The sequence below is a fragment of the Calliopsis andreniformis genome, chromosome 6 (genome assembly GCF_051401765.1).
Source record: "Calliopsis andreniformis isolate RMS-2024a chromosome 6, iyCalAndr_principal, whole genome shotgun sequence".
In the NCBI taxonomy this organism is placed as follows: Eukaryota; Metazoa; Arthropoda; class Insecta; order Hymenoptera; family Andrenidae; genus Calliopsis; species Calliopsis andreniformis.
In genome coordinates this window covers 11825654-11851602 of record NC_135067.1, presented here as the reverse complement: position 1 = coordinate 11851602, position 25949 = coordinate 11825654, and the positions used below count along the sequence as shown (strand labels likewise).

Below are 25949 nucleotides of genomic sequence, written 5' to 3'. Positions count from 1 at the left end.
CTGTTAGAGTCTGACCTTCATTGATAATTGGATGAGGCTTCTGCATAGCATTTACTTGTACACTATGATCAACCTATATTCAGGCTGCTTCAAGCACTACACGTAAAACGTTCGACATACCAACAATAATATCCTCGTTAAAGTTGGTTGACTCGTATTATAATGAGATGAAATTGTGTCATGAAGAGTGTGGTGGGCTTTCTAATCGAGGTCTTACGTTAGAACTTCGCATTTTGTTGATTTAGAAATTTATGAGGAAAAAATTGGCAAGCGCGGGCAAATAAAATTTGATTTAATTAGGTAATTGCTATAATTAACCCCTTGACGACCCAGGTCATGGAACGAAAATTATACTGTGGTCTTAAATATCGTGATCTCTTTAATGGATCCGTATCAGATAGCAACGTTTGAAAATTATAAGGTCCATATGGAGGCGGTTGAGGGTAATAAGACAGATTAAAACGCGAATATGCACAGTTATGATTGGATGTTTTTATTCATTTTATGAAGTATTAACTACATTTATTACATAGGTAAATGATTTCATGTTTGTTTATGAATGTGGGCTAATTTTAATTTTATCATTATAAAAAAGAAAGTAACATTTATTTACAAGAATCAAAAGACTCTCCTTTGTGCTTTTTGGCCACCTGAGGGTCATCCTGATTCTCTGTTCTTAACATTAACCTGGGGATTCGTTTCGATTTTAAATAGGACATTGTTTCACTGGATGATCTAAAAAAGAAATTGATTATACCATAAATTACTATCTCGTCGGTTTCAGAATCTTGTTAATTGCGTTATCATAGACCGTAATGTATCTGAAAATATATTCATTTAATACATACCTCGGAACAGTTTTGGGTTCAGTCACCATTTCAGTTGAGTTGCTTTCAGTCGAACTGGAACTTGTACACGGAGAATAAGGAATGATCTGATAGGTAGTCCTATTAACTATCTCATTAGTTGGTTCATTATTTTCTGTTTGATTTGGCATATTGTTACTAATACGGTTTTCTCCATCTACTGTAGGCTTTTTCTTATCATCTACTTCCGTCTTCACTGATTTTGCTTCACGGTTTTCAGCCTTAACCTTTAATTTACCATCTTGCGTAGGAAAGCTTACAACTGGAATAGTAATATCTCTTTCCCCTTTAGCATTCATTAACTTAAATAAGAGTTTCGACAATTCCTCCCTTTTTCTAGTTACTACTATTTCTTCGAACCAGTTTTTCAATGTCTTTATTGGCAATGTATAATTTTTAATAGGATTCTGAAATAAAATATAATATTGTATAGTTTTCATTAAATACTTCATTGAATGACGATAGTATTATTGCATGTAAACACAGAACATGAACTTACTTTAAAAAAGCTCTCCACATATTGTAATACATATAATCCGCAATCAGTAAAATTTGATTGCTGAGGAACTTTTAACGATGATCCTTTAATAGTATCCTTCGAAAATACTTTCTCGGTTCCCATCTTCGCAACATATTCGCAACTTAAGTAATCCCTTAATGTAGCTACTACTCGCGCTCTACTCGCTCCCGCAAGGGAATCAAATATTAAGATGCACGGTCTATAAAAAATAACAAAAATGTTGTATAAAGAGACTGTTATATTTTGTATGTATTTAAAGAGATGCAAAAGTACATACACTTTAACGATATCCTTTTCCTGTGGCACATTCTGTTCTATTTTTGGCAATGTTTTATCCTCTGTATTTTCTGCTTCATCCTGAATGAAAAATTTGTGGTATTGTTTTATTGTCTCTGTACTTATCGTATACCTGATTATAAGATCAATGTAAAGAGTATAATTTACTGTAATAAACTTACATCATCACTCTCCATTTCCATTTCTTCATCATCACCCTCAGCTTCATCTCTTTCAGAACCATCGTCAGCTTGATCTATAGTTATAGTAGTTGTCACTGGTGTGAGAGTTGTACTTCCGATTGTAACAGCTTGAACCTTTACTTCCTTTAATTTTTTACTCCTTTGTACAGTCTTACGAACATCGTTCTCCTCAGTATGTGCGCGATGTGGTGAAACTTCACCCACTAGTCCAGGAAAACAAATAATAGCCAAGAACCAATGGGCGCTACAACATATTTTATGAGTGATACAAATATATAAAAAAAGAATTGACGTGTTTTGGAAGCTATGAGTACTTACTGTTCATTAATAGGAATTATGATGAAGTCTTTTTCAAATATATTAACATTCTTTGTCCATTTTTGCACTCTGGCATGTCTTTTCGCAGCAGGCGAGAGAGGCACACTGCTTTCACCAGCTTGAGCATGCGGACTCGTTAATCGTTTATAAAAATATGAACTAAACACATGAGTTCTGTGTTGATCGACCTCTGATAAGACTTCTAAAGTTAAATATTTCAAATAGAAGTCTATAATTACGTCATTCAAAAATTGGTCTTCTCCAAGACATAAATAATCTTCAGTATTAATTGCTATCCCACCTTTCGCAGGTGGTGGAGGATATACAGTTATTCTGTAAATAACAGTTCTAATGTAATAAAATAATTATACGTATTTATTCAATTTGAATTATAAATAAATGTAATAAGAAATAAAATTATTTCTTACGTCTGTATTCCACCATTACTACTAGGATTACTCAATGATGTCGTTGTTTGGTTTTCTTTCCTTGCTAGAGTTTGGATTTGTAAGCTCTGTAAAAAGTATGCATAAAATAATAGAATTCTTTAATCAGTAAGTTTATGAATTTGTTAATAAAATTATCATATCACGTACATCTTTAGGGGATGCTCGTATAAGAATATCATTTGCTTCTTTCGAACTTAATTCTTCTAACAAATTCCTTCGCGAGAATACAGTTTTTAGCACGACTTTTGATTCTTCACTTAACTTTTCTGGCAGTAAAGTTATTCGCTTATGCGTATGATCTATGCAAAAAAATTGTAAATATATTACATTTTTTTTATTGCATAACAGTCTCGACGTAAAATTCAATAATGAATTTTACAATTGATACCTTTTCCGGCAGGATCATAATATGGTCCTTTCGGATCCTGCATTCCTAGTAATTCACGAATCATAGCTCCAGTACTAGTAGACGTATAAAAGAAAAGCACCGGCATTGATTTACCAAAATGGATTAGTACTTTCACGATATCTTGAATTTTAACTTCTAATGATACAAAGTTTTTATCTGTAATATACGTATAAAAGTTATTTATAGTGATGTATTGTCATTTATCATTATTTTTTCTTATCAACATTAATGAAATGAACTTACCATCTTCTAACAAAGGTACACCAAATCTTACTCCACTTTGAGAAACTATTACTCTTTCTGGAGGAATATATTTATAAGAACCTATCCTTACTGTTCGACATAATAAAGCAGTATGAGGCGATCCAACGGAATTATCTGAAAAATATTTAATTTCACTCTTTATTTGTTCACTTGAAATCGAAAGAAAATTCGTCTTCTATCAACCTACACAAGTAGAATCTAATAATATGTAAAAGATACCTTTTATATCTTCATTTTCTATGTTATAGTCAGAACATGGGCTAGAAATAGAATTGTTTGTAATTATTGGTTCCTTTTCCAGAATGGTATCCATTTCCTCACTAAAAGCATTACTTGTGTCGTGAGAAAACGAACTGTTATTAGAACCATCCAACTTTTTACTTTTGCCTTCTTCTTCCTCATCCGAAGATATTGTTAAACATTCTGCAGAAAAAAATATAACTACAGTATCTCTGCAACACAATGACTTTGAAATCATAAACTATATTTTTACCTGGTTCCTTATGAACAGGTCTTGCTCTTGAAATACCCCGTCCTCTTCCTCTTCCACGTTTATAAACCGATCCATCTCTTTCTAATTTTTCTAACTTTGCTGATGAATTTCTTTCGTTATTTTTCTTGTAAAAGGTCTGAAGAAATAAAGACGATTTATTATGTTAAATTTTATGTGTCAATATATCGTATCATGAACGCAGTATGTTACAAAAAATGGTATATTACTAATAGTTAATTGGATAAAAACAGTTTATTATTATGCTATTTTTCTTATCTTGTAATCCTTACATCAACAGAGATCATGGTCTCCTTTTTTTCCTGTATACCCATAGACATAGGTATGGATTTGACATCCTTTGGTAGCTTTCTTTTACATCTTAAACATCGATTAAAGTCAATTGAACTGATGCCACAGTGTGAACAAACAGCAAGCATTCCCTCTATGTATATAGGTTCCTAATTTTATACAAAATTTATTGTAAATACTTATGATAAAATATATACATAACAGAAATGTAAAATGACTTCATCAACTTACCTCATTTTGTTGCACAGGGGTGCTGTTTTCATCTGGTGAACTGAAATATTTAGCAACATGTTTTATTAGCTATAATTAAAGCACTAAAAGTATAACTTCATTCACTTTAACAGAAGGTTTACAACATATATGTGAAACACAAACTACTTACAAATCTAACATTAACTTCTAATAAGAAACAAATGACATAATAACTTACCTAGGGGACTGCTCTTGATTAGCGTTTTTATTATCTTGAGAACCATGATTTTCACTTGTACTATGTGATGCAGTAGACCTGGCATCCACAATATAATTTATACCCAATGTAGGATCAGAAACTAAGGAAACATGCGTTGATCCGCAATATACGATATTTGCCTAAAAATTCAATTACTTTTGTAGTAAAACACCACGAAATTCTTGAATAGCATGGTCTTAATATTGAATGTACCTGCTCCAATAAATCTTGTACTGTACAATCCTCATTTGGTATATCAAATGTAATTAATCTTTGTTCACCATTAGAGAGCGTAACTAACATTTTGGCAGTATTTCCTTCTATTTGTTGTTGAACTATAGTTTCTGCTGGTTTACGTATAATTTGTTGAAGATAAGCAATACTTTCAGATGAGTTATTTTCTTCATTTTGTGTTGAAAAATTCTGCTGATTTATCTGTGTTTTTTCTGGTGGTGGTGATTCTGGGGATTCAATATCCATGGCATTATGCATATTTTCAGGTGGGGGTGAGAGGGGCGATTGTAGAATTTTTTGCGGCGTGGATTGTTTCTGAAGTTGTTGTAGCTGTGATGCAGATAACATCTGTTGTCTTTGCTGAGCTGCATTCGTAGTTTGTTGTCGTGTAGGAGTATTTACTGAACCCTGCACTGATGTCATATTTGATAATCGCTGTACATTACTTCCTTGTAACCTTTGATCATTTTGCAGTTGTTTCAATTTTGCTTGCTCCATTTTCGGCTGCAGTGTCTTCAATAAATTCTTCGTCATCAAGGTAGGAACTTGAGGTCGGGCATTAGCTGTACTCAAGGAATTATGTACTTGTGTAGAAATTTGTGTCACATTTTGTCCAATAGGACTAACTGACTTATTACAGAATGAAGGTGTAGAACCTCTAATAATAGACGCATTAGGGCTTTGTAGTTGAGTTCCTGTGTTGCTTACAGTCACCCTTTCAACAGTGGACGAAGAACCAATCTGTATGCTATTTGTTGAATGTCGGCTTCTATTTTGATATGATCTAAGTGGCTTCCTCTTCACAGTTCCAGCATTCAATGGTATTTCACACTGTCCATGCAGATGAGTCTAAAAATTACATTAATTATTGCTGTATTAAAAAATATATTAACCTTTGCACGACGAATGATGAGTCAAAATGACTAGGGTTTCACCAGCCGTCGCGTAATTGCGAAAGTACCCGTCGTACGAGGGTTCAAAGAAAAAGAGTGATACATATTTATATTTACTTGTGAAGAAGTATTATTTTGATTCTCATTTATATTGGCAGTTTGAGTTTTTTCTGATATCAAAGCATTCTGTTTTGAAACTGCATTTACATTAATACTATTTTCCTGCATTTTTATCCATTGTATTTGCTGTCCATCATTATTACAGCCTATTAATGCTTTAGAACCTAAACATATGATACTTTTGCAATTAATTATTTCATAATAATAAATTCAATTGTCAAATTTTTACCTACTACCAACAGAATAAATAAAATTCCATTGAAATTTTGATAGTCTTACCTTTATTATCTGCAATATTTACTATATTTCCACTGACAGTATTAGCATTCACTGTTGTAGCCTTTAATACACCTTGGGCTGAACTTAACTCACTTGCATTTGTCTTAATTATAAAAACGTTTTGTCTGAAATTAAAATGTATTAAGTTGAATACATTACATGCTATACATGTATAGTAGTCAGTTAGCAATTGCATAGAAAAATTAAAAATAATAAGGCAATACTATACATTTTGCATTCCCTACTGTGCAAAGCTTAATTGTACATAATTATATTTTTATGATCTTTATTAGATAATACACAAAAGAATTTACATACAAAATGTTAATTACTGATATACATCAAGCAATAATAAATATATTATTTTCAGTCTTGGAAATTTTTTTCTAAAATGGAATGCTTCACAAGAAGTGCTCATAAGAAGTTGTACCATATGAGAGAAAAACTTAAAATGCTAAATATCATTTTTGTAAATGAAAATAACGAGGAAGAAAGGGTGCATTGGTACAGTTTTTACTCTGATTTTATAAAATACAATGTTTGTAATAAATTTGGTATGATTTGATTACTTATAAGGCAAATATCTTATAATAAACTATTCCCCAAATATTTTGGGAAAATTACACAAATAATTGAATATATCTTTCACATCAGTACAATTCAAATTTTTTACATAATTTATATACAGATCACATTAAAATAACTAAACACACAATTCAATAACAAATAATCAGTAACAAAAAAAATGATATAGAATGAAAAATTAAAAAATTATTAATAAAACACAGAATAAATTTAAAAGTATGAAAGAAAAATATACAGAATGAAACAGTAATTGAATATTAGTACATTATCAAACAATTCATTTAAACAGATTTATCTCTTTGTTTTTTGTGTGCTTTTTGTTTTTGTAATGAACATACAACAGTGACTCTTCAGTATGCATTGTATTTCATCTTATTCTTCATTATAATGAATTTATTTTCAATGAAATAATGATTGCACTTACATCTCCTTATAGGTGCTTTGCAAAATAAATATAGTAACACAATATGTCCACATTTCACTCACTATACTTGCTGTAGTTCAGATTATCAGAATATAGTATTCATTCTCTAACTTGGTAAAAAGTAGTAATAGTCAGAAAAAATTCCTTTGAGGCACACGTGTACAATTTGTTTAGATGATACATTTTACAAGATGCATTTTACCATAAAATAATAAATAATATAGTCATTGCTGTGTTGTGTATAACTATTTATCACCTTTTTGGCATGTTATTTTTATACATGTGATGTGACAGAAGACTAGCTTAAGAAGTGTTTAATGGTAGTGTTAAATTTTTGTACAATATGTCATAATAATAAAAATCAGTTACTACAATGATTAAATAACTTAAATATGCAAACAATCGAGTTTTATTTAAAACATATTACCATATACATGAAATTATATAAAGCCAATTTACAAAATTGTGAATGTAATATTATAAATGTTTTATGGTTTAAAAATTTTAACTGCAATCACATTACATACTGACATATATATTTTCACAATGCATAAAGTAGGTATGAAATATATCTTTTACAATTGATAACATGCTTCAAGATTGATATTTAGCTTCAATAACCATTATTATATACCAATACCCCCTTCTTTTTCCTCAAATATTCAACATCTTTTATATTCCTAAATATGTACCAACATATTTATTTACAGAAATTGGAAGCAAAATGATATCACAGTCCTACTTGTATATTTAGAGAGTTGAAATACATGCGCACAAATTACCCTTGTTCCAATTGCGTTGCAGAGATTTGATTCCCCAAATTAATTTGCTGTGAAAATATCGCCTGCCCGCTGTTTTGTGGTGCAGTGGTATATGTTAAGAATTGTTGGGAACCGTTACCACCATTATTTATGTCTTCAAGAACTAACTGAACACTTTGCCCATCTACAGAGCAAATTCTCTGTACTTCCTCAAGCGTTAATGTACCACTGGCATTTGTCACAAAATTATAATACTGTGCCATATTATTCAAAACTTAACTACTTGCAAATATGATCTTTTATCAATCAATCTAGATCAATATCAAACTGATCAATATCACTACTATATTGGATTACACCAGTCCATCAATATCATATCTGTAGAACGATGAATTAGTGTCTGCACTAGAAAACCTATTAAAAATAATTTCAAGTTACTTATAAATTTTACCATTTACTTTTATGAAGCAAACAATATAATTCAATAGAAAAGAAGAAATGGAAATATATAGGCAAATCTTAAGAACTAAAAAGAATTGGAGTAATAAAAGATATAAAATCAATATTAATATTTTTATTATATATTAAGTAATTGTATGTATTTAAAGCTTAGTTTTATTGAAATGTCTTACACAATAATAATACATACTATAGAACTACACTAATTATTGAAAATCACATATTTGCAAAAAATGATTTATTCTTGGATATATTAATACCCATACGAATGAAACAATTAATGCTATACACATTTATGGCATAAAGTATCTATATATTTCATGTATATTGTTGCAAGCATTTAAAAGACATATATCCTAGAAATTAAAACCAACGTTCAAGTTACAACATGTAATTTCAACGAATATAAAAAGCATACTAAAAATATCCTGCTTTCTTATAAGTAAAATATTCAACTTCTTAAGTAGTCTCCCACAGACAATTTTTTATAAGTTATGTAAAAAAGTTCTAAATGGCTGTATAATTAAAAATCAAATCTAGATATAAACTTCTGATGTACAGGGCAATTTTATGAACAATGAAAACATCTGCAAGTTTTTGTACAACATGTGCTTCAAAGATTTAAAACTTTGATAACAACTTTTTAATAAAAACTAACACTACATGTGGGTCACAATTAATAATAATAATATAAGTTATCTTAGAAATAAAATCATGTCTCTAAATTATAGTACTATGTAAATTTTTAAACAAGAAAACTTGTAATGGCCTTCTAGTAGAAAAATTTTAACATAGACACAATTGCATAAAGAAATGATATAAAATTTATTATCTTTATGTACTAACTCAGAATTTTGATAACATATTATTTAATATATATTGTCACAATTATCACATGAGTTTTATTATGAGATACGTTCTATTATTATATATATATTACGTATTCTCCTACAAGTGAAGACAAATTATTTTTGTAATAACATTCTAAATTTATTGATTCACCACACAAAATTTATTTAAGATTCACATATATTTCATATTTGATTTAACTTTTTATATATGCAATATACTACAATATAATATAATAAATTGATAGAAACAAGTCTCTTAACAGAATTTTATTTTAATTTCATTACTTTGGACAATAGAAGCTCCATGAATTGAATTATTTTTCAATTTAGAGAATAAACGGTATGAAGTTTTGCAAAAAATAGACACGTGTAGACTTCTATATGGATAATTTCCATATAAATATTTGTCAAACAAATAAATATGAAGAAATATAAATACTAAAAAGTTTAATAGCATATAATGTAAACGCTATAAAAGAGAAATAACAAGAGCAAAAACAAAGAAATTATGTAAATGAAATACAATAATATTGTAATTAATGTTTATTTCTAATAATAAGCTTTATAATAATTCATTTTTAAGACATTAATACTTTTATTAAAGTTACTACAGCAGTAATATACACTCATTAAATACACATATTTCATAATTCACATGGACAAGATTTTTAAAATTAAAATGTATACCATAATTGATAAAAAATTCCTATGAAATTTCTATAGATTTTTTAAGATTCTTATTATATGCAATATAAGCCCTATTATAAAATTGTTCAAGAGAAAGCTAAATCTATAAAAATTATTCGTATTATCAGTTTTAATATCAATATAGTTATAGCACACGAAGATGTTAACTAAAATTCGAAACAACGTTATAAATACAGAAAATATTTAAATTTCACAAAATCATAACCTAAAAGTCGGAGAAAGAAATCGATCTCGGCTTTTCGGATTTATTATAAAACAGAATTGTAAAGAAAGAACAGAAGTGCATGCATCAAAAATAAAAAATATAATTTTACCATGTATCGTGAAATATATTTTCGATTCAATGTTGAAACGTGCGAGATGAGTGATGGTAGAAACGTTTAAAGATTTTATCATAACCTTGTTTTAAAATTGCAGTCTTGTTACGTTAGTATTATTATAAAATATTGTTAAAAAGATTTGCATGTTCACTGTGCAGTTAAGAAACTTTATTGTCAATTCCGCGATGAAATCATGTGGAATTACCGACTTGAATGCGAACCGATGTCTAGTGCACACATTACAAATTTTTTATTAAACTGACAACCATGATACTTACAGTCGTTTGCGCAAGCTGAAGTAAATATATAATCCCAGATTCAGCAATAACAAATTATCTCTGAGTAGTACTAAAGCTATTTCGTTATATTTCGCGTACGTAAATAACAATTAATACTATTCGCCATTTTACTTGACCGTTTTGTGAAAGAATCGCAAAGCAACCGATAGACCGCAAAAGATTACGCCACTGCGTCACTGAAGTAGAGTTTCCGGCTCCGGTTTTCTAAGACATTAACGGCGCGAAATTTGGTATGTCGTGACGATAATAGTTATATTAAAATGTCTGTAACACGTGTTTAATTTATGTTTGTTCATTCAAAATAGAAAATATTATGAGACTGAATATAGTTAACAATATATAACTTTAAATATCCTCTAGTAAATATGAATATTTAAAATCTAACAATAAATTGAATATTGTTTAAATCATTTTAGTCTATATGTACGAAAATATTATAATATCATTCACTATATTAAAATTAAGGTAATTTTTGGAATTTAAAAATTTTAAAGTTCAAGTACATTATATAATATATTTTCATAAAGGGAGATGGAACAGTTTTTATTTATTTAATAGATTCTAAAGGAAAATCCACATTATCGTTAGTATTTAATTTATTGGAAAAATGATTACAAATAAAAATACATTAAAATATATCCTATTTTCAATTTCAAAAATTGCGTTTATTAATCAGTCATGTATTCAATGTCTTCCCTATATTTAACAACTGATTTTTGTACATTATTAGTAACATTGTCACGAAATAGGGGAATTAATCTCTGCCCACTTCGTTCTAGCGCATAAGAACTAAATGGGAGGAAGTTCTCGATCGTGGGCGTTACAGTTTTTTTACTATTGAAAACAGGAAGTTGACTACGTGAGTTACTTTCGATTATGGTATAACAATATGCTAATTGATACATTCGTGTAATTTCAGCGAAAGTGTGTACAATTTCAGGATGACATGCTTTTAATGGATTTAATTTACAAGTTATAATTTTTGCCAAATCTAACTCCTGCAGGTATAAAATATCTGAAAATAAATAAATATATTGCAATAATTTCTAGAATTAATAGTATACGTTTTATTAAATTACGAATCCAAATACTCACATTTTTTTGAATCAGGATAATCATTATGCCTTTTAGTAATTACAAGAAATAAGGCTTGACAGACAGAATAAAATACAGTATGTTCCTTATTTTCATCATTTATATACTTTGAGTGATCTTGCATATTAATATAATCATGTATCCATTTGCACATTTTAAACTGAATTTCTTTCACTAATCTAAATGAAAAAATACACATTATTAAAAATACACGTAGTACATATACTAATCCATAAATATAATATATTCAACAATTACCCAGTTGTGACAAATGTTGCTGCAATTAAAATACTAGCGATATATGCCACAGACGATTGCCGTATTATAGAAGGGATATTAGGGTCTGATACTTTACGCCATAACCAATCTATAAAAGCCTCCACAACAGCTGTTTTAAAACTACAAATATAGAATATAATATACTGCACATACTGACTCGCGTGAGTTGGTAGAATTACGGTTTCAAATATTTGTAATATATCGAAATAAAGACTCTTTAAAGAATCTATCTGCAAAACTCCTTCAACAAAACAGGAGTTATGCATGTATTTTAGAATCAGTTCCATACACACATCCAATTTATGAGCTATTGGATGTATTTTGTCTGTTTCTGTAATATTATTCTCTCCAACAACATTATTTTCATTACCAAGTGTGCTCTCACATTCACTACTATCATCCATTGAATCTTCATCCTCATTATCTGTCTCTACACGTGGTATGTTTACATCTAATACCATTAGCCTAAAAGAAAAAAAATATTTAATTTCCAATTACAATTTATCGAAAATCACTATGCTTTGATGTATTACCTATTAATAATTAGAGACAGAATGTCAGATCGTAATTGAGGTGCATAGTCTAATATTTGAATTAACGCATAAACATACACTTCGTGTATATGAGTTCCATGAATTAAGTATGGAAATCTTCCTCTAAGTGACTGTAACAGCAACTTGCTAGACCTGAAATAAAATTGATTCATTGACTTTTGTATTTTTATTTAGAAGTTGCATATAACTTCTATATGAGTATTTATATATTCTGTATTTGACAGCAAATCCTTACATTGGCACAATTTTCAATATTTTACAAAGAATGTCATGTATATGATTTAATCTTTGAATATCTTCTTCTTTACACTCTCCTCCTTCCCATTCAGTGTCATCATTTTCATCTATATAAAATCGAAATGTTAAATTAAGAAATTGTACATTAACATGTACACTTATACTGTAATCTCGAAGAACATACCTGGTTTAAATTGTTCAACTAAGTTATCTATCACATGTTTAGCATAATAAATTTGCATACAAATCAAATCTTCTATAAAAGCCTTATAAGCAGATGCTACTTCTAATGACCGATTAGTCCATTTTATTTGTAACAATGTATCTATAAATATTTTATGAACTGGACCAAGTAAAGATATACATTGTCTTACGTTTGCCAAAAATTCAATGAAATCTGTGTCCTAAAATTGAAGAAATGTTGGATTGATATTCCTGTCTAAATAAAATAAAATATATTCAATTAACGTCAAAATGTACCTTAATAGTTGACTCTCGCAAAATACATATTAAATCTTCATAATCCTTAGTGCCATTCCCAGCTTCAAAATTATAAATAATACTTTTAAGATCTTTTGGAAGCTTGAAATAGACTCTATTATTCTGTCTAATAAGTTGTGATCTAACTCCTGGAGCTTTTAAGATCGACGAAACACTGCTAACTCTTGATGATACAACTGACATCTGTTTAAAAAAAAATTTAATATTAAAAATAGACTACACGAACCAGTTTTCGCGGAGGTTAAATTCAACAATCATTTTTCAGTACGTTTAACGTCAGTCTTAAAATCAAATGACGATTGTTAGGTGATATTTATATTAATTTTTGAAATGTCAAGCATATGCTCGTAGAAGGGTGAGGTTATGACAGAATATAGAGACTGAATTAGACGATACTTACTTTTAAGGTTATATCTATAATGTTTTAATATATTAATATCCTCTGAGAATTCCAAATCATATGCATGATTACATTTTGAAATCGTATTGCACGAATATTGTCCCAAAAAAGAATACTTCCGCATGCGTTCTTTAATCACACGTGCTCAGAGACAGAGCCGATTCCGAACACCTACACTATCGATTAGTCTAACCTATTTATACTTTCGATTATCGAAATAATATCGCTTCGATTATTCGAAATGTAGAACGACCACTTTGGAAAGCACGTAGCGTCAGTCTTCATTTGGTCTAGTTATATACCGATTTTTCTTAAAAAAAGAAGCAACAAAATGTTTAAACAAGTGCCCAAAATATTAGAAGCCAGCTCGCAATCTGGAATTGATCATTGGGTGCGTCAAATCAACATGTCATCGAAAACACGTAAGTTTTTAATTACGCCACAAAGAATTCTAACGAATACATAGAAAAAATAGATTCAGTAGAGTAACAAAATAAGTTTTCATACGATCAAAACGTTTTATTAAAGATAACACTAGGTAGTTTCAAAATAATAGAAATTAAATTTCATTATTTCATTGTCTTTCATACATCATACATGTTTGTTAAATCGCGAGGTACGCGTCATATAGGTTGTCTTAATACCGGTACTGTTTCTATATGAAAAAATAAATAACTGCGCCGATATATAAATTAGTAAAGAAATATGAAACTATATATATGTATAATTCATTACAATTTACGTTTTTTTAAAACACCATTACCATTTTGGTGTCACTCTCAACGTTACCGACTGTGTGTAAAATAAGAGTGCAGAGCTATGAGTGGTAAGAACAGAATACTATGTGACAGACCCACAGGGAAATAGATAAAATCAAAATTCCATCGACTTCTCTTCAAAAAAAATGTTAAAATCCAAACTTATGATTAGTAAGGCAAAGAGGTGATTGAAAGACAAGTATAAGAAGTAGAAATAGTAACTGGATTCCATTGAAGGATAATAAAGAGATAAAGTACAACACTTATCCCGGAAGGGGGCGGGGTACATACAAAAAAGGGGTTAAACAGAAAAGAGAGGCAACAGTAGAACTAAATTCAAAATTTGAGCAAAAACTCACCGGTTATGCAAGATGACCACTGGTCATCGGCCAACTGCCCACTGGTCAGGGAAGTCCAGGGGTCAAGGGTCGACCAAGGCCCAGGGTGGTCTAGGGCCCTTGAATCCCTTCAGGATCCCCAGGGAGGTCCGCACCCGCCGGAGGACCCGCGGCAAGTGAGACCCTCGTGCCCCTGCAGGGGTATTTATACTGTCTCGAGGAAGAAGGGGAACCAATCAGAAAAGTTCTTCAGGTGATAAGAATTTCAAGATTGATCTAACGAACAATATTTTACTACAAATTGATATTTTTTATAAAATAATCATCTGAGGAACAATTTCTGGCACATTTATTATTAATAACAATCACACACAGTGTGCACTTGTGTAAGTTATTGATATTTGTAATTCTTAGTTGACGCATGTGGAAATTATTAACTTTTCGTACGTTATTCTTCGTTTAATCTCGCAATTCTTGAAAACTTCTTAATATTTCTTTAACTAACAATTATAAATGTTAATAGCTTGCGATTGTTGCGATCAGTCACTGCTTGCGATTGTTATTAACCCTCGGACAGCGAACGCTGGGTCAGAAGTGACCCTGAGCCTGTTGGCTTTGCACATGAATGGAAAACAGTCTGCTGTCCGAGGGATAATAATTTTCTGGTCACTCGCTTCAGAGTTTCCTGTCGATCCTTTGGAAGAACTTCCTGGATTATCCAGGACTACTTTAGGCTACCCTGAACTATTCTGTCCAGTGACAGCTTGATCGTTAGTCAAATGTCTTTGGCTTACTAGTTAAGTTTTAGACTATAAGATTTTTATGAAGGGAGAACGATGGGCTCCGATATTAATAACGAGAGGTATAATGGTTATCAATTTTCGTTCATTTATAAATATAATTATATTAAAATGAGGAGACTAACAATGTTGAAATGAAATTTTTATTCGTCATATTCCTAAAGCTTATATAAATAATAAATTGTTACTATGTCGAATACAAAATTTACATTTCTTGTGTAACAGTACTGAAAAAACGAACAAATTGATTACAATAAGTTAAAGATTTTGTTCGTGAAAAATTTGATACAAAAAAATTCTTGGACGCAATTCGTATGTTCTGTTTTCCATACTCTTTATATTTTTATTCTTGTAAAATGGAAAAGTATTTCTTTGAATCCTTTCAGGGATTAACATACACTGGCATATTATTTTGTTTCTCCACTAGAGTCGTTAGAGCTTTTTGTATACTTTTCGGCAAATGGTCAAAAAGCATCCTTGGCATTACAATTAATTCCGTGAATTCTTCTGGTTGTGCCCATCGCATCTCATATATTTTCTCTTTGTTGTTACTAGAAAAAACGCAATCATTATGCACAATGTATTTCATTTGACAATTGCATGATATCTAGGGGATAATTAAAATAATCAATCCTCAAATTTAATTAAAATCTAAAGAATTAAAATAAGAAATAATGGAACTATTTAATTGTTTCTTTAAGTATTAATTTGGATTTAAGATAATTGCAAATATTCAAGGATATAAATAGCATACCTCTCTTCATCTGAGTCTTTCGACTTTCGTCTTATTATATGCAGGATTCTGCCTCCTGTATACAATTTTACTCTTGAGAATCTTCGTTTTGTGATGTCGCGCTCATATTTATTACTTTCCTGGAATCAAGCATAACTTCTTGTAAAAATTTCACACACGTGCCGTGTTGTAAAATGATTTATAGATTTTCCTTGTGAGTATCTTTACCTCTGTCCTCGTTAAGTCTCGTTCATTGAGTAAGGGTGATTGGCCCGAGGAAGCAGTCGTAGTCACGTTGCAGTTAGCCCAAGTTTTGCTAAGATCCTTTTGAGGGATTCCAAATAGAATATACCCCAGCCCATTTAAGACTACTCTATACTGAAAAGATAATATTTACTATTATAATTAAAACATAGGATATAATCACTTGATGAAACGTTATTTAACTAATCTTCAGCTTTTGAGATAAAGAACGTACTATAGGAGGGAAATACTTTTTTAATTAGAGCATAATAATCTTCTTTCAAAATTTTTTTTGAAGTTTAAAATTGTTAATATGTATTTCACATTTTTTGAAATAGGTAGTATTTATTCTACAATGCTGTGATGACAAATTATTATGTATAATTATTACCTTCGGCAGTCGGCAAGCATGAAGTGTCATTAATAACGATGTCCTAAGATTCTCTACACTGTCAACACTTAGCCTCATCACAAAATCATCTCCAACTCCTATCGTAAGAACGAATTCTTCCGAGATCCTAGCGAGTTCTCGTGAAAGGAGACCAGCTATTTAACATTTTTTTTTTTATTATTCCGAGTAAAACGAAGCTTGTAACAATATCTAACTACTAAAATTAGGATTATTATTACATTTTCGGAATACACACCTGGAGTAGAGAATGCATAAACTTTTATATCTGGATACCGAGTACGTAGCAAAAAGCCCAAGAGAATAGCTATTCCTGCGCCTAGACTATGACCTAAACACATATAAATGTAGAAATCAATATAGCATGTTTTGAAATTAAAGAATGAAAGTTACTAGGGTCATTCGATTTTTCATTTTTGTTGAAAATTGAGAACACTTTCTTTTTACTCGATATGAAGTGTTTAAATATTTTTTATATTTTTTGTTATCATTAGTATTACATTTTCGTAATTGACCAATTATGAACCACCTTATTATTGAGGTTTTTTTACTTTAATTTGATAAATATGTACTGATGAATGATTCTCAAGCTCACCCGTAAGCATTAAATTAAATTGAGGATAAGTGTTGAATGCCCGCTCTAAAATCTTGTTCTCGTTTAATTGTTTTAAAATCACTTTCGCGCCTATTATCATTCCTCGGTGTGCCTGCGAAGAAAGAAATTTATTCCTATGAATAATTCGTTGAAAAAACAAATTATACTAAAATTTGGATTTGAAAAATTGGTATATGCATAAATAGCATAGGGTCGTTCGTTTTATGTCTTTGATAATAATATTTTACCATTAATCCTGGTGGCACGCCATCACAATCAAAGATTTCAGAATCCGCGGCAATGTCAGTGAATATATCGCGCAGCGATAAAGAACCCCGTATAACAACAACGATATTGTTAGTTTTGTGATCTACGACTACACAATAAGGTACCTGCAAGCATGTAGAAAAATGAGTAATTTCCTAAACAAAGTATAAAGCAGAAACAGAAAGAACATACCTCACACAAATGATTTTTAAATGAAGCGAACAAAATGTCGTCTACTGACAAGTCTGACAAATACTTCACGCCAGCCAAATAGCAATAGCAACAATTGTCACCATGGATCGCTGTGTGTTTTCTTCTGTAATTGAATTATTTTTATTAACATTGTCCCTTTTTTACACTTTTTCTCTTCACCTCTTATTAAATAAATATTACTGTAAATCAATTTCATTTTGGTACAGGTCATATTTCTTTAAACTTTTAGCATTCGAAATATTACTGTGGAATATAGTAAGCTTAAAATAATTATAACATATAATTTGTGTCATCGTAAAATGATTTAGAAACAGTGTTTCGTGTTCGGGAAAAGGTTCTTTTATAAGTGCACTTACCTGAAGCAAGCGCAACAGGTTAAATTCCGAATAATATGAAAGTATCCGGTGCACATGTGCTTGTACAGGACGAATAACCATCCGTAACAAGCCATCGAAAGATTTATGTAATGAAGCGCGTTCTCCAAGGACATCCAACTCGGTGTATCCGAGAAAATCGTGGATACATCTGTGACAAAAATTAACTGTTATTAATGTCAATCAACGCCATACATTGTATTTAAAAGTGTGAAGAAAATTATTGTTGTCCCATCATGCTTGGAAATTATTCAACAAGAATATGTCTCTTCACGCTCTGATTGACTATAATTATTTTATAAAAAATTTATAATTCTAACTTATGCATCTTCAATCACATTTTTTATTTTGAGTATCTATACTTTATAGTTTTCAAAGTCAACACTATGCATTGTATTTAAAAGTGTGAAGAAAATTCTGTTGTTCCCGTCATGCTTGGAAATTATTCAATAAAGATATAAGTATGTTCTCGCTCTGATTAACTATAATTATTTTATAAAAAATTGATGGTTCTCTCTTATGCATCTTCAATCTGATTTTTTATTTTGAATAATTATACTTAATAGTTTTCTCTAAAATTTTGTCATTTTTAAGGAGAGTCAGAGATGAAAAAGGGACAGTTAATTTTTGATTTTTTGAATCTCTTTAGCATAATCGTGTTTAGATATATAGGCGTGTTTTATTGCTGTATTTGCAAGATATTGAAATCACGTAACGAATTATCTGATTTTATGCTGTGAATGTTATTATATCAGAGTAGAAAGTAGAAGCGTGCAACGTTATACGTACCGCTAGTATATGCTGGCCTCTCAAGGAGATTCAGACGACGTAACTCATGGGTTTCACGTTTCTGTCGAATTCTCAGTAGAATGCATCCTGCGACTACGTCTGAAGGCACTAGGTCCGTGCCACGGAACAAAGCAGTTATCAGGCCTATGAACAATACCTTTATTATTATTTTATTAAAATAATTTAGAAAAGGTTTCAAACGAATGCACAGTGATTTTAGAATTGTTTAAAACGTCAGTCTGACAAGATAGTTTTTCTAAATGTAGGTATTCTGCTTAAAGAGAAGGTACATCAATAGCAACAATAGAGTAAAGAGTTAGAGCAAGTGTTCACAGTATAATTAAACTTGGATTATCCAATCACCAAAGATAATTATTAACGACATACGGTGTATCGTTAGTTAATCACCCAGTTAGTCAAAATTAAGATCGAGGATTAATGTTTCACACAGGAAAATAGGTTTCAATTCCATGCATACATTAACCCCTTATAAAAAGTCCTGCCTACTGTGAGAATTAGAACAGAAATGAAAAAGTTGTGTTGCAAAATTTTGTTCTACGATGTACGAATATGTTTTAGTAATATAGTTTGTCTTTCGTAATTAAAAGAGCACTTTATATATCGAGTCTTAGAAACGATTTTTAGATAGGTAACCATTGTAGCGTACAGACTAAAATTTGTAAAAGATACTTTTTGAAGATCTTATCTATGCACGAAATGTTTAGGAAATTTTTGCTTGTAGCCATTTCTACGTGTTTCGTCTTTGAGAGTGTTCACACGACGCAAGCTGTTTGTGTATCTCAAGATCATTAAATTTCCATAAGGTTGACTTTTACAAAATTATTTAGAAATAATTTGCATAAAAGACGTATAGAATTTACATATGCAAGGCGCGTCAAGTAGACTGTTTTCTAAATTATTGCAAAAAGTAATCGTAAAAATTTGCTTCACACTTTAGAGAGCAATTCATTTTTCTATCTCTTAAATCAATTAACGTGTTTTTTAATATTTGCAAACATTTTCCATACTTTGTCCAACCATTGTAGTTCGACGAATATCGTAAATTATATTTAAACTTAAAATTCACCTTATCAAATATTTACCAGTTTCTTATAATTAATTTACTATGTATGATGTCGTTTATGTTAATGTTTGAATTATGACCAAATTCTGACGTTCCATATTCAAACAACACTTTAACTACTTCCTAAAATTATTTTAACGAGCTACTATTCCTTTGAAGTATTTAAATAACGAATTCAAGGTGAAAGAAGACAGAGAATAAAACCATTGTTGCGCTCATCAATTAGGAATCCCGCATAAAGGTCCCATAAAATATAAAAATGTTCTCTAAATATGTGAAAGCAAATTTGATGACATAATTCTCCGTTCGTAACATTTGGTATACTTCAGCACGAGCGAAGGAAATTTTCCCAGCACTTTACGTGCACGATCTCACGCGAATCCGGAGTCGTTTTCCAAGAGAAACGCACAAAGTAGAAGGCACGTTCTAATTTCAATGCGGCAGGACTCTTTCTAGGCCAGCCGTACCTATGTCTCACCAGCGACATGTTGAAAGGTCTCGTTAGCGCCCTCGTCTTTTTGCATCCACCAGAGAAACTTGAATCTCCGAAGCCAGATGCTCGAAGCCTTGCTGTGCTCGTCTAAACTCTCGAGATTCTTGTTGGCCATGGATCCTAAGGGATCGAAGATCAGGGCCAGACCGAAGACGGTCAGGCCTATGAGGATCCAGTCGAACAGTACCAGAGCTTGCACCACGGATGTCGTGTAGTGATCGTAACCGCATTCGACCTTTGGCCCAAACATCCATAGACTCCCGATAACGTTCCATGAGATCTCAGGTAGAAGTAGTAATATCCTGTAGACGTAAAAACGTTTCGATTTTTATGGGAAGCGTGAAGTCACCTTTAGAAATACATTCGATGACTGATTGTTGGCTGCGCGATTGTTTGAGGAGGCAATATTTAAAAAACTCGAGAGAGACGTATTGGTATGTTACCTGAATGGACAAAGTCCATTGGTTGGATGAAAAACTAGTTAATTTGCTCTACGAGTTAACATTACATTACACATTTTCTTGGAACGACGTGATTGTTCGAAAATTCAGACGCACATGTCCGCGAAAATAGAACACTTAAGCTTTATATTTACGGTGCAATATTTCAATACGATATTTTATATCCTGTGATTAATGTTCGCTATGTTTTATGATTATTATTCGTGTTAATATTTTGATGAAGAATTGCATTGAGAATACATTATGACGCGCAAAGGAGTTCATTAGGCCTTTGCATTGCAAATTGGTCAAAGTTATAACAACACTAGCAATATCTCTCATTATGAATAATAGAGTAAGGTAAAAGAAATCTGCGCTACGGAAAACAGGAATTTTCCGTGAGAACCTATGACAGCAAGTAGCTTCGACCAGGTCTAACGTGTTATAATCTCTTTGACCTTATTCAAATCCAGGAGTAACGTCATTTAAGTCATCAATTAAACTTTTCTTATTGATACCTTAATTACGATGACTGAGGGAAGTGCAGATTCGTTACTAATGCGGTCAGATGTGCGTCACTAAGTATTATGAAGGACTGATTTGTCGTCGCTACAGATCGGCGAAGCACAATTTCGCTGCCGTCAGTTATGAGACATTTACATTGATGCACGTTCGAGAAAATCAATATTAGAAAACCGATCATTTCTCTGAAGTGGAGATTGCTATGTAATTTTCGCACGTTCACTCACTTAACTGTCAAGAGCGGCTCCACATATTTACGAGCTCGCGTTTCCATGATAGCTCCTCTCGCGCTGAGCCTTGCGATGATGAGCATGAGCAGTAGGGACACGACGAGCAACGATATTTGTCCTAAAAGGTACACGCGTACCAATTCGCCTCCTAGTTGACAGCTCCATGTGTATTCGTAGTATCTAAAGCAAGCAGTGCCAATGAGCATCAACCTGCGAACAGAAAAAATTTTTAAAGTAGGAATGGAGATTTTTAGCATAGTTAGGTGATTGACTCTTTGGTTGCTGAAATTCAAATTACTAGAACCGTATCTATTAATTATACATATGCAATTCTTTTATTAAGAATTTATTGCTGTTTCTGTTATTCTTTGGCATTGTCTTCCTATTTTCTCTCATTCTGTCCATTTTAGTTTTTATAGTGTGCTTAAAAACGTTAGATTAATTCTATAAATTCGTTTTGGAATATGATCCACGTGCAAGTAAATACTTCGCTAGTGTCTATAGATGTGCATTACAGATTTTGTAGTAAACATAGATGTACGTACATAACACTTGACGATGCAAAAACTGTATTGATTATAAGAATGATTATAAAGTCAGCGTTGTCGACACAAACGTTTTTGTCAGATAAAATATTGTTGAATGACAGGTGTTACTTGTCACAGTATTCCGTGCTACCTTTCCGTGATCGTTCATAAGTGGTTATCATGAATTTAAATTATTTCTAGCGCCTCTAGGGTTTCGAAATACCCTGACTACATTAATATCTAATTAAAATTCATGAATAGTATAAGTAGTAATTTAGGTATTTCTGCAAAGAAATAGGAAATGCTTAATACGTTTTGTAATACTGATTTCGTAGTATCAACTAAGGCGAACAAATGTTTCGTGAGGAGAACATAGAATGTAAATTAGACTTTACTATGTCAAAATCTTGGATTTTATTATGTATAAAATTTTAACGAGTCAAGAATTATTCAAATTGTTTGCATTTCAAATAAGACCAATGGAGATATCTCTAAAAATTGATTCTTACATCACTAGCACGGTTTACATTAAAATATAACAAGTAGTTTAAAAACTGTGACAATACTTGTATGTTAAACTCGTTTTTTAAGAGGATTAAAATCAGATCGACTACAACTCATTTGAATATTTAAGCAATTCAATTCACCCTTTTTCTGTTATTTATAATGAGTCGGCCAAAAAAGTTATTGCATATCCATAATAAAACTGCCACAAAATTAAAAGGTCGGATTACGTAAATAAAACAAAACCTTTACTCACCAAACGGTTCGAATAAAAATCTCAAACAGGCCAGGGTAAACGAGATCATCGGTCGCTGCTAGCCATTTCCTCCCGAAAAGTTTGATCGCAGGCATTTCTCTGTGAAAACATACCGCAACTATGAGAACGGAATACTTTTCCTCAATAACGCGGACCAACTCTTGACAACAGTCGAACGTGCTTCGTAAATAAATAAGTAACAGAAAACCGGAGTAAGAAATTAACATTGTCCTGTACTAGTATTCCTTCGTAAAATACGGGAAATACCTTGGAAAATTTCCTCCAAACTGCGCGTATCGTTAACATTTCGTGGTTTTGTGGGATTCCTTGTTAACATTGTATTGCATCAAGATCCCACAATGTAAAATTATGGACACACTTTAGAAATTTTTCTAGGCTGACGTCAGAAGTTACGTATCGTGTACAGATTTCATAGGAAATTAGATTTCTCAGTATATTACTCGAATACGAATATCTCAGCATATTACTCGTCACGAGTAAACTATAATTATCATTCGATATAAGTAACTATTACATTCAGAAATCCTATTTGAAATTTCTCTTAATGAAATTTCTCTAAGAAATGAAAATGAATGGGTTCCATCACTCCTGAAGTAGAAAGAGGTCAGTATTAAATCACATCCAAACATTCTTCCTCTCTGAAAAGTACTTTTCTTCTGAAACATTCCTTATCATTCAGAGATGTATGAAGTTGTAGGAAAGGAAAATTATAAGGCTAATATTCATATATTTGCCGTCACGTGGAGCCTGTATCTCTTTCCCACACAGTAAAATAAATCTATTACCAGATACGGTACCTCAGTCTACCAGATGTGTTTAAAATTTTCGACAGGAAATCGAAACAATTTTGCTCCCACAAAACGATCTGATCTTCATATCAACGAACCTCCGATTCTCTCAGTGTCACAAACTTCAGTGACATTCAAATGCTCGAGTCTTTGCTACAACGTATATCTCTGATCTCAAACCAGAGAGCAGAGAAAGCGTTGAGAGAAAGTCTTTGTCTATCCTACATCTGAGAGGATTGACATAACGTTCACGAGTGGACCCTGACCGTGTCAAAGATCGTCTTTTTTGTTCCAAATTCTCGAAACACTTTCACGCACTTGGCGAAGATACCTGCCGACAGAGGATTCTGCGTCACTGTTTTCTCGCTGGCAATTCTAACTGGACATCCTAAAACCTGATCTACGAAATTACTCAAATAGAAGATTAGTTACTTAACGATCATCATTCCCAGTCGCTGAGAGCATCCTTCTGTCATTCCTCCATCGCTAATGGATTCGTTGATCTTTGTCTAACTTAAGTACGCGACCGATGCTGTTGCGCCTTCGGCGCTTTTTTTCACCTTAAAGTGCATAGTGGTCAAGGATGCTTATCAATTATTTCACGGCGAGGCTTCGCTGTTATTGTAAGGTACCTTGCGAAATATCGATTACGCTTTATGCTATTGCTAGTGCTACTTCCACGGAAGTGATTCTTGAGAAGTAATGTCTTAGGTAAAATTCTGTTTGATGTGGCTCTTATTGATTATTTCCTGTTTTTACGTAGTTGCTGATTTTTCGATTGTTCTTCGTGAAATCAGAAGAAATTTCGTTCCTCATAATGGAATTTTTGCTTAGTCAAGATTCAAACAATTATTGAGATTTAATTATTTGTAGTAATTAGAGCGTTTACTTGATTGAATTGTACGATTTGTGGTTGAGGCAGCACCTTGGTTAACAAGTATACAGAGTGTCTACGCTGAAGGAGTCCATTTATCTCGTCTGGTTTTAATGACATAAAGATCATTGTTCTGAAGCAGGAATTTCATAGAAGAACAATCTTTTATCTAGGATCATTTTGTTTTTAATTTTTTAAAATTTCATGTTATTAAAAACAGAAGAGATATTTAGCTGAACTGGTTCAGCTTAGACACCCTGTATAAATAAGCAGCAAATATTCAGTTTTGTGTATACAGTGCATATACAGTACAAGAATTCGATAAATTATAGCAAAACTGGAATTTCTATTCCTCCAAAATTAACAGAAAATCAATAGAACATGAAACACAAATAAAAAATAGTCTTGAGAAAATATTAAAGGAAACATTGAATGGAACACCACAGAAAACTTAACAAAATTTCTGTCAACCTCCTATATCTACAGAAGCTATTCTCGCCTTAAAAGTTCATCCTTCGATTACCTAGACGCGTCATTGAAGACACTACATTACCATAAAATCACTAGAGACTAGGCTGAAAGATCGACTAGCCCAACCCACTATACTAAACTCTTATCCCATCACTCAAAATATACTCTCCAAATCGTCACGAGAACGAAAAACTGCCGAAGAATAAATCGCCGTCAAGGTACTCCAAGGTACTTCAAGGTACATTTACCTTGCCAACGAAGCGTCACAGTATCTCCGTGCAGCCTCGGACCATTCACGAGATCCCACTTTTCTGCATGCACAATCACTAGTCCAGTCGATCGCGGCAGGATGCTGGCCAGTTTTACCGTTTTATCTGGCCTCGCGACAGGTCTCGGAGTTTTTTGCTCTGAACGGGGGACAAGGTCTGGCCGGCGTGCACTGACATTCAGGACCGTTGACGGTGGCCGAAATCGAACTGACAATGGGGCACCGACTCGCAGCGCGCGGCAACCGAAAACCGCTGATGCAGGTCCCGCGGTGGAATGCGATCGTGTGTGCAATTTTCCCCGCGTACGACGCGTGTCTCGTCGACGTCGCGGCGGCTGTCGTGCTCCTTGAGAGCGAAACGGGTCGCGTCGTTCGAAAAATTGCACCGGCTCGCG

General features: G+C 32.1%; 3 protein-coding genes across 6 annotated transcripts; all 3 read right to left on the bottom strand.

Moving 5' to 3' along the window:
- Positions 1-470: 470 nt before the first annotated feature.
- Positions 471-10621, bottom strand: LOC143180264 (uncharacterized). 4 transcript variants are annotated; one of them, XM_076379866.1, is made up of 21 exons: positions 10471-10621; positions 7876-8268; positions 6085-6209; positions 5803-5969; positions 5449-5641; positions 4772-5355; positions 4538-4698; positions 4339-4378; positions 4089-4256; positions 3799-3934; positions 3525-3728; positions 3285-3419; positions 3021-3197; positions 2780-2931; positions 2612-2697; positions 2184-2516; positions 1845-2109; positions 1664-1743; positions 1366-1585; positions 849-1273; positions 471-735 (listed from the first exon to the last, which is right to left on the bottom strand). In XM_076379866.1, the coding sequence occupies exons 2-21, from the start codon at positions 8115-8117 to the stop codon at positions 606-608; spliced, it is 4023 nt and encodes a 1340-aa protein (XP_076235981.1). In that variant the 5' UTR covers positions 8118-8268; positions 10471-10621; the 3' UTR covers positions 471-605. The 4 variants fall into 4 exon arrangements, with proteins under 4 accessions (XP_076235981.1, XP_076235980.1, XP_076235982.1 ...); XM_076379865.1 differs by having other exon boundaries at positions 4772-5641; XM_076379867.1 differs by lacking the exon at positions 7876-8268 and having other exon boundaries at positions 4772-5641; positions 10471-10619.
- Positions 10622-11075: 454 nt separating this feature from the next.
- Tif-ia (RNA polymerase I-specific transcription initiation factor RRN3 homolog Tif-IA) lies at positions 11076-13707 on the bottom strand. The gene is made up of 8 exons (XM_076380137.1): positions 13558-13707; positions 13137-13340; positions 12841-13060; positions 12655-12763; positions 12399-12551; positions 11845-12330; positions 11587-11765; positions 11076-11506 (listed from the first exon to the last, which is right to left on the bottom strand). The coding sequence occupies exons 2-8, from the start codon at positions 13338-13340 to the stop codon at positions 11160-11162; spliced, it is 1698 nt and encodes a 565-aa protein (XP_076236252.1). The 5' UTR covers positions 13558-13707; the 3' UTR covers positions 11076-11159.
- A 1880-nt stretch (positions 13708-15587) lies between these two features.
- LOC143180409 (diacylglycerol lipase-beta) lies at positions 15588-25646 on the bottom strand. The gene is made up of 14 exons (XM_076380121.1): positions 25535-25646; positions 23133-23231; positions 21843-22055; positions 20639-20955; positions 19077-19220; positions 18270-18438; positions 17893-18016; positions 17682-17825; positions 17434-17545; positions 17077-17169; positions 16821-16975; positions 16415-16564; positions 16208-16326; positions 15588-16004 (listed from the first exon to the last, which is right to left on the bottom strand). The coding sequence occupies exons 2-14, from the start codon at positions 23225-23227 to the stop codon at positions 15836-15838; spliced, it is 2004 nt and encodes a 667-aa protein (XP_076236236.1). The 5' UTR covers positions 23228-23231; positions 25535-25646; the 3' UTR covers positions 15588-15835.
- Between the last annotated feature and the right edge of the window lie 303 nt (positions 25647-25949).